Genomic DNA, 9,630 nt, shown 5'->3' on the forward strand with positions numbered 1-9,630 from the left:
AAAATTACCATTTTTTTGTATTAAAAGATATTATATTCCAAGATTAGGATTTTTTGGCTTCATTATTTTTAGAGGGCAGCAACATTTTTTTTTTTTTTTGGGGCTTCCTGGCATCACATGACTGCCGTCTTGATATAATATTATTTGATGTCCGTGGCTTTGTGCTTGTGAAAATTTTATCAAATCAATGAGATTTGAAATGTAATAGATTAATATATGTACCTATATATATTAAGTAAAATATCAGAAATAGTAATTCCTATTTCTTGATGTACTTTTTAAATCTGCTACGCATGCTAAGGTTATGAAAAAAAAATATAAGATAAGCTTTTGAGTCTTATCTTTTTTTATCTCATGCTATGATAAAAAGTATTCTCTTTTCTTTCTAATCTAACTATTCCTAATCTAACTAGTTGAAGATCCACGCATTGCGCGGAGTTGGATATATAAAAATAATTTTTTTCTAGATATGAACAGATTAAAAAAAATTATATCTAAATAATAAAATAATATTCATTCAAATTTTTAGAATCACTTTATATTCTCAACTATCTATATAAATAGATTTTAATTATAAGAATATAATAATACTATATATTAATAATATAATATAATATAAAAAATATTCTTTTCAGATGGCACAATAAAATTCATTTGAGAAGCTGAGTTGGCAACACTCTAATACTCTTTCACAGAATATTATTTTATATATATATATATATATATGACTAGTCAAATTACTCGCTTCACGCTATCATTCATCTTTGCTTATTCTTGCCCGATATAATTTCTTACATTACAAGCCCAAAGATTTAGTTTCAACTTATATTTATATTAGTTCATTAAAGCATGATCCCTTCCGATGCATATTTTTATAATAATGTGCAGGTTTTTAATATAATGCAGGTAGTCCATCATCTCCGGTTACCAATCATTGATAATTCATTTTACAACATATGAACTAGCACAGAAACTTTATTAGTTCTTTTTGGAACAAGCATGGGAGTCAGTTCATTTTTTTTTAATTGGATGTGGGTAATAATAATCCAGGCCCAATACCATGGGCAAGGACGCACCACATTTTGTGGGTACGTTATGCTTTAGTTTTAACTGCTCATAATGCATACTAATCCATGATTATTCGAATAACTAATGATTATTCAAAATTTTAGGACATTAGGGGAATGGTTCTGCGACAAATTCTAAAGAAGCGAGGGGTGGAAAAAGTAGTGGAGTCACGGACGTGACGCCTCGACGAAATGGGCTGGTTTTCGAGAGAGAACCAATGAATGCGTGGGTGCTTGAGGCGGCAACACGTGTCAGACGCGGGCCCGATGGCCGCCCCCGGTTGTACGCGTTTTTGGCGCCTATAAAATCCCCAAGCGTACTCCCCGCTCCTTCAACGGCGGGAGCAGTACCCCAGCCACCCCCCTTCTCTTCCTCATAAGAAGAAACTGCTATTCTTCATTTTTTTTTTTTTTCCTTTTCTTCTCCTTCTTCTCTCGAGCAAAGGAGAGTTATCATACCGTAGTTTCAATCTTTATCATAAAATTTCTGTTGTCGAATCGAAAATTTTTTACGAATCGTCAGCAGAGGAGAACGAATCTTGAGGTGAAAGATGGCGAAGCAGAACGTAATGGTGACGGAGGAGATGGCCATCACGGCGGCGGCGGGGAAGGTGCCGAACGCGACGTCCACCCACTTTTCGTTCCCGCCGCCGCGTGGGAACAGTGGGAGTGTTAATTTTGCCAATTATAAGAAAATTCTAACCCAGCTTGACCTCAACGGTAGCGGTGGAAGGATCAATGCATGGGTCGACTCGATGAAGGCGTCGTCTCCGACCCATATCAAATCGAGTTCTCTGCTCGTGTCTCCGATTGCGGCCTCCCATGATGACGAGGAGTATGAGAATTCGATGGTAAGCGTTTTTTTCTCTTTTTTACCCCTTATTTTGCTGCTTTTTGCTCTTTGATTTGGTTTGGTTTCATTGATAAATCGTGCTGATACTTTGGTTAATTAGAAACAACAACCGTCGGCGTTAAAAATGTTCGACGAGATAACGGCGGCATCGAAGGGCAAGCAGATCGTGATGTTCCTCGACTACGACGGAACCTTGTCTCCGATCGTCGATGACCCTGACCGTGCCTTCATGTCTGAAAACGTTAGTTCAATCACCTAGTCCAAGATTTCTCCTCTGTTCTGTTCTATTAGCTCTGTTTCTCCTCTGTTTCTGTGTATAATCTTCCTGGAATTGGAGGTAGTGTGGAATAAAGGTGAGATTCTGACTTTTTTGTTTCTTTTTGGAATCAGATGAGATCAGCTGTTAGGGAAGTGGCAAGGCGTTTCCCAACTGCTATTGTGAGCGGGAGGTGCAGAGATAAGGTACATTCCCATATCTTCCCACCCTTTGAGAAGGGATGGAACTTCTTCTATTCTTTTTTAACAGCTTTGATTTGCTTGTAAGCAGGTGTACAACTTCGTACAATTAGCAGAGTTGTACTACGCCGGGAGCCATGGCATGGACATCGAAGGACCTGCCAAACAGCCCAAGTACACAAAAGCTAAGGTGATCTTCTTCCTCGCTCTCTCTCCTATAAAAAAATTGGTCACTTTTAATACATTTCTTCCATTGCTATAGTTTATTATTTGCTTATATGCTATTTTATTCTGTGGTTGGTTTAGGCCAAAGCAGTTCTCTTTCAACCCGCTAGTGAGTTCCTACCCATGATAGATGCGGTGAGGTTTTCTTCCCTGAAGCTTCCTGCGTAGATTCAGTCAAAAAAAAGAAACATCCTGCAATACTTTTATCTATCTGCCATTCTATCACCAATAGAATATATTATTTATTGCGTGGCATGGTGTAGTTACATAGCAATTCCTGTTGTTTTCTGATCTAATTAATATTTGAAGAAAGCTTTGCCAATCGAGTCATTTCATTCTGTAATAGTGTTGCAACTTAAGTCGGTCACCATTTGACTGGTATATTCTAGTCACATCACTCCATATTTGTTTTTTTTTCTTTTTTCTTTTTTGGTAAAACATATTTGTTCATTTGACTAGTATATCATTATATTCATCAAAAAAAAAGACTAATATATCATTATATTTGTTTTTTTTTTTTTTCTTTGAAGGTTTATAAAGCATTGGTCACGAAAACTGAATCCACACCTGGGGCTAGGGTGGAGAACAACAAGTTCTGTGCATCAGTTCACTACCGGTGTGTCGACGAGAAGGTACAGAGCTCATCTCACATAGTGCAAGTGCTGCAGACTATTTTTACCAGAAATCGAATAGTCTCATTCATTTAAACACTAATTTTCTGCCAACTTTTAACCAGAAATGGGGTGCACTAGCCGAGCAAGTCAGATCAGTGCTCAAGGACTACCCTAAACTCCGGCTCACCCAAGGAAGAAAGGTGTGACAGAGCTCAAAAACATTGGTTATAATTTTGATATATTTTTTATATATAAGTACCGTTAATTTCTTTGTATCCACTCGCATGACTTTGACTTGGGTTCCTTGATTCTTGACCTCTAGGTGTTGGAGATTCGTCCTACTATTAAATGGGACAAGGGGAAGGCCCTTGAGTTTCTACTAGACTCTCTTGGTAAGCCTTAACATATTACATCCCATTCTTTTCACCATTTCAGAATATAAGTTTGCATGCTACTCTTTTAGTTGCGTTGGTCGTCAACCATCCAACTTAACCACTCCATTTAATACTCTTCTGCTCTCTAGGATTTGCCGACTGTAACGACGTGCTGCCAATATATATTGGAGATGATCGAACCGATGAAGATGCTTTCAAGGTATTCTATTATTGGTGTCTTCTGAATTAGTTTAATATCAATTAATGCTGAAGTTTAAGAATATGTGTTTGCTAAATGTCTGTTTTAGGTATTGCGTGATAGAGGACAGGGTATAGGCATTCTTGTCTCCAAATTTCCAAAGGAAACCAGTGCCTCCTATTCTCTCAGTGAGCCTGCCGAGGTAAATAATAATAATTGCCAATTTTATGACAATATTTTGATAAAAAATGCTGAGATATCTTGCTAAAATTATTGTTTTAATTAATTAATGTTGGTATAGGTCATGGACTTTTTACATCACCTGGCGGACTGGAAGTGTCGACTCTCCCTAAAGGAACGTGCGAGATCAGTGTAACTAAGAATGTAATCCATCATTCCCATGAAACTTCTCGGCTGGATTGGGAGCTGTGTTCTTTCTGGAGGAGTCGTATAAATTATGATGTGTCTCTTTTCTTCTTGTAACCATTTTATCTTTTTCCTACTTTTTCAAACTTGGCCGGCTTGGAAGCATATCGAATTGTCTTTCTTGCCCAGTCTTGTAAACAATTTTATGTACAATGAAAGCATATCAAATTGTCTTTTTCCATACAGAAAGTTGTATCATATTCTTCTCACTATGTCACATGATCTCAAAGGGGTTTAAGAATGGATTAATACACAGGCTGGTAAAGGTTAGTGACTCTAAGATGATCCAAGATCCTGAAAGATATGATCCTTGGGAATATATGTGATTTGTTATTATAAGGGTGTCAATCTTGTAATTTGCTGCATTTAAACATATGAACAGCTGCCAATGGGTGCATGAATCTTTTCATTTCGGATTTATATCCTACAAAATCTCATGGAAATGGATGTTCTTGCCAACATTAACTATGGTTGGGCTTTTAGTATGGGATGTAAACGTCTTCATAAAAACGGCTAATACTTGCGCCACCTTGAAAAACAACTAACATTTACAAAGAGTTTGACCAATTGGATTCCTCTTTGACCAAGCAAAAACCAGGAAACAAGAACTCAAAATGACATTGAGAGTGAAATATATACATTGAATTCAAAAGAAAGGGCCAAATCGTGAAACCTGATTAACGCTTGATACATGCCATAATTAACACATGTAATTAAGGACCCAATAAATCATTTTCAAGACTTAATCTTGTGAAGCTGTACCTGGGTTTGATGCATGACATGTGAGCTCTTCAAACAAGATGGTGTATTAAATCTTTTCATTCTTCTGCTTCTTTTGGCTCAAAAGGCTTGCTGCTTCAATAAGAAATTACTGTTCACTCTTCAATGGAATTTCAACAGTGCAGCCATAATTTCAATAGCGCTCTTCATTTGAAAGCCTTCAATAGAATATTTACTCCTAAGAGAAAATCTGTGCTAGCCGAGCTGGTTTGATGATAAAATCAGTTGGTTTCAAGTCACCAGGCGAGGCATCACTATTTTGCTTTCTCTAAAAAAGGGGCATAACTATTATGGGATCCGGTCCATGTCCCCTGCCTTTATATTTGACAGCTACTACCATTGTGGAAGGGTAAACTATTTGGAATGATACTGTTCAGCTTGGTCCTGCAAGTTTTCCTTTAATCTCTATATCTCATGGGAATCTTTGCAGATGAAAAGGTGGTAGTTTCTTCAAAAGTAGGCTGCTTCCAATCATACTAACCTTCTGTTTTAAAAATTTGGCTTCTAGAAATGTGGGAGGGTTTGGAAAAGAAAAAAATAATCAGAGCCACACCATTCAAGTTGGTCGAAAATTTATAAGTTATACTTTACTCTCTATTTTTTCATAAGAATCATTTTCAGATCAAAAAATAGTAGTTTCTCCAAAAAGAGTTCGGTCCCTATCATACTAATGCGCTCTTCTGCTATATGTTTTAAAAAAAAGTTCCAGAACGAGACCATATCAGAAAGATATCTCTCTGACTCACCTCCTTTTGGTTTTATATCATCATTTTTTGCTTTCTAAAAAGCTTGCATTTTTCAGTAATTATACAAAATTATAAAAGAAGAGGAGGAGAGGTTAGGTTTATGGTAATCAACTTAATATGGTTTGTCTCGTCGATATAATTTTGATGCAGACAAACTAAGGAAATATAAGGCATTTTGATATTCTAATGTCAAAGCTATAAGATTTTTTTTTTTTTTTTTTGAGAGAACAGAGCTATAAGAAAATTTAAGATTATATTAGATTTAGAGGGAACAATTTACCTTTACAAAAATTTTATATAATTTAAATTGGCATGTTTGCTTCCAGTACTTTCTTTTTGAGCAAATGCATCAAATACTTTTTAAAAGATCCATCCTTCACTTAAGTAACAGATCCCGCAACTTTACACATGCATGATACCTAAGTGATGGTTGTAGTCTCTCTCCCTCTCTCTCTCTCTCTCGGCTGAAGAAAGAAAGCTAGTGTCATGTAGAGAAATGAGAAAGGTAATAAATATAAAAGCTATTCACGCTTCATATACTTTTCTCCTGTGAAATCCTGTCGTGACTCTACAGAGGGACACAGCGCGTTTTCCGTCGAAACATGCATGCACTTCTCTAATATCGAAAATATACCTGCTCCCTCTCCGGGGGAGAAAACATACCGCATAGTATCTCTTTTCGGATCCAAAATCTAATAAAATAGTTAATTAGAGTGCAGAGCTTTATTTTTTTATGGTATAAAGATTGTCCTAGAGATCCCCAAGTCAATATGCAGGGAAAGTTTCTTCACAAATAGTTTATGCATTCCAACCATTATAGGATGCATAGATAATATATATAAATGCATGCGAAATAACGACAGCTTGCCTTCTTTGTCGTATTATTTTCCTCATGTAATGGGTGTATGGTACAAGGATATATTTGGAGTTCCACACTAATATGGGTGTTATGGAAATAAGCATGTAGTTTTGTTGTGTCTTGTTGGTAGGAACTAGTTAGTTATATATGTTGTGCGCTAGAAGTCCACCTCATTGTAAATAGTTTTAAGTTATGTGTTTAACATGGAGACAGGTGAGAGAGTACGGTGCGCTTATGTAGTGAGAGAAGGGAGGAATATCTCTTGCATGGTCTACTTTCGAGAACAAGCTGGAGAAAGAAAGTGTCATCCTAAAAATTTATCTCTTGCGAAGGATAATTGAGCGTGTAGATGACCTTGGGTTCCAACACTAGCCGGAGAAGGATGGTTGTGCCCAATTCCAATTCTCTCATCAATTATATATAGTTTAAATATTTTAAAATAAATTATAGGAACATCTCTTTAATTTTAGCTCAATTTCATTTATACCCCTTATACTTTAAAAAATATCAAACTGATCTTTCTAGTTATCGATATGTTCTAATATGGTCCAGCCATTTATCTTCGTTAATAAAATTTTCTAAAATTACAAAAATACCTATCTCTTTCTTCATCCCTCCTTCTTCCTCTCCGATTGATCCTCTCCTCCATAGTCGGCATCCCTCTTTCTCCCTCTTCCTTCCTCCTCCTTTTCTTTCTCGTCCTTTTCTTTCTCACCCATTTCTCTTCCTCTCCTTCCTCCTCTTTCTCTCTCCTCCTTTCTCTTCCTCCCCTTTCTTCTCCACTTTCTCCACCCATTCTCCTCCCTTTTCTCCTCCCCCCTTCCTTCCCATGCACTTCTCCTCCTCATCATTTTTCTCCAAGCCACCCACAAACTATCCCTCTTTATGACGGCCTCCTCCACCTTCATCCATTTTTATCTTCTTTATCTCCATCCTCTTCTCCTCACCTTATTTCTCATTCTCTTTCTCCTTCAAACCAACCTATGAGCCCTATCCCTTGAGATGGCACCCTCTAAATCCGTCCCTTTTCACTGACAAAAAAATCTTTTTCCTCTCCTTCCTTCTCACTCATTTCTCTTCCTTTATGATGGCTCCCTCTACCATCTTTTTTTCTTCATCCATTTCACCTCCTCATCTTCTTTTTCCTCCAAATTGCTCATAAGACATCCCCTTCATAATGACCCGTTCCACCTTCACTCTTTTCCACCGATAGCCTATTTTTTTTCCTTTTCTTCCTCCCCATCCTCTTCTCCTTCTTATTCTCTTTCTCCTCTAACCCATTCCTTACCCGCGACCATTCTCCCCTCCTCCTCTTCTTTTTCATTCACTTTTTTTTCTCATCTTCTTCCTCTTTTAGGCTCATCCATGAATAAAAGGCATTTTCGTCCATTGAGAGAGAAATCTAATACCGTTTATTGATAAAATAAATGATTGGACCACATTGAAATATATCGATAGCTAGAAGGATTAGTTTGATACTTTTTAAAGTATAAGGGTATAAGTAAAATTGAGCTAAAGTTGAAAGGATATTCCTATAATTTATCTAATATTTTATATCAAAAATCAACAAAATCATCCTTCCAGACGAAGGACATAGACAAACTCATCGGGCACAAATCCCACATTGAGGTCCTATATATAATTTAAGTTGCCTTCTTGAGAAATTTGGGCACCCACCATTGCTCCAAAACATAGAACCACATAAACCGGCACCATTTTGGCCACCCTTGATCTCAAACAGCCCCACTTGCAAAGAAGTGGAGTGCCACTATTGTTTAGAAGCTTTCTTAATATATAAAAGACTCTGGAGATCTTTTAGCTAGTTAGGCCATGAAAGGGAAGCACACCACGATCATCAGGCGTAAAGGAACCCATGGTTGAGGAAGGAGTTGGATTCCACTAGAGCTTTTCTCCTTGGGTAGCACCTGGATCTTGATTGGGGACACTGCCATGCCCCCAAGCCTCTTTTCCAGCCCCTTCATGCGTGGAAAGATGATGTCCACTGCACCCCGCCCATCATTGGTGTCTAAGCCAAAACAAACTAATGATGGAAGCTAATTATTGGTGTCAGAGGCTCTTCCAAGACAACAGCCCCACTTTTGACGACCCACAAATCATGAATCTTTTAAACAAACACATTCATTGTTTGAAGAAAAGAAACATTAGATTATACATAACTATCGATGGGGTTTAGATGAATCTTAGGAAAAAGAAAAAAACAAACGCTCGTCCTCAGGACTGAAACATGTCACCCATGAAGCCTGCACTACTTCGCGTGCGAGTTCAAAACAAATCCAAAAGAAGATCAGGAGGTGGTTGTGTAACAATGACATGCACATGATCGAAGGATCAAGTGAGGGTGTGCCATGTCAGAGCACATGCATGCCCACGGAGTGGTCCTAGGCTACGTGGATTGCATGGAGGTGGCCGGGCCCATAATGGGAGCTGCCACAAAGCAGAGAATGTTTGCTTAAAAGGATGAGATCAGTTTGGAGAGTGGAGGGATCATTGAGCACTTGGATCAGTTTGGTAAATGATGCAAGCATTTGTATCAGAGCGGATTTGACCCGTAGTCTATATGAATTAGGAAATACTACAGCATAGATTCATTAGAATCGACCATGGGTCAATCATAATATTTTCTATTAGATTTGAATCTTTAACCCAGTGAGGACATTAGGATTTAAATAGAAAGAATATGTAAAGACTCGTACTGATATATATTTAATTTTATATCAATTATGTATTGAATAGATCTTAGGTATTTATACAAGATCAAATAATCTAAATAATTATACCTTTCGATTAATCTTTTTGAATAAAATCTTAGATTGCTATATATCTATAAAATATTTAATATAATCTCCATCATTTTTTCTCCAATGAAAGACAGAAAGGGGAGCGGTAGATAGCTTGGTGAGCCATCAAATCTATAAAAAGTTTTCAGCTCTGATCACAAGGAGCTAGATAATTTTCCTTCTAAGGAAAATAATAATCAATTTTTTATGCAGACCTACTTATTAAGTCTTTA

The 9,630-nt window shown here is 37.2% G+C and overlaps 1 protein-coding gene across 1 annotated transcript; it reads left to right on the forward strand.

Annotated features, from left to right (window-relative positions):
- Positions 1–1,410: 1,410 nt before the first annotated feature.
- On the forward strand, positions 1,411–4,477 carry LOC105041628 (probable trehalose-phosphate phosphatase 6). The gene is made up of 11 exons (XM_010918592.4): positions 1,411–1,918; positions 2,021–2,161; positions 2,311–2,382; positions 2,468–2,566; positions 2,683–2,736; positions 3,132–3,233; positions 3,338–3,415; positions 3,538–3,607; positions 3,739–3,809; positions 3,898–3,990; positions 4,090–4,477. The coding sequence occupies exons 1-11, from the start codon at positions 1,619–1,621 to the stop codon at positions 4,162–4,164; spliced, it is 1,155 nt and encodes a 384-aa protein (XP_010916894.1). The 5' UTR covers positions 1,411–1,618; the 3' UTR covers positions 4,165–4,477.
- The last annotated feature ends 5,153 nt before the right edge of the window (positions 4,478–9,630 follow it).

The sequence above is a fragment of the Elaeis guineensis genome, chromosome 3 (genome assembly GCF_000442705.2).
Source record: "Elaeis guineensis isolate ETL-2024a chromosome 3, EG11, whole genome shotgun sequence".
Classification (NCBI taxonomy): domain Eukaryota; kingdom Viridiplantae; phylum Streptophyta; class Magnoliopsida; order Arecales; family Arecaceae; genus Elaeis; species Elaeis guineensis.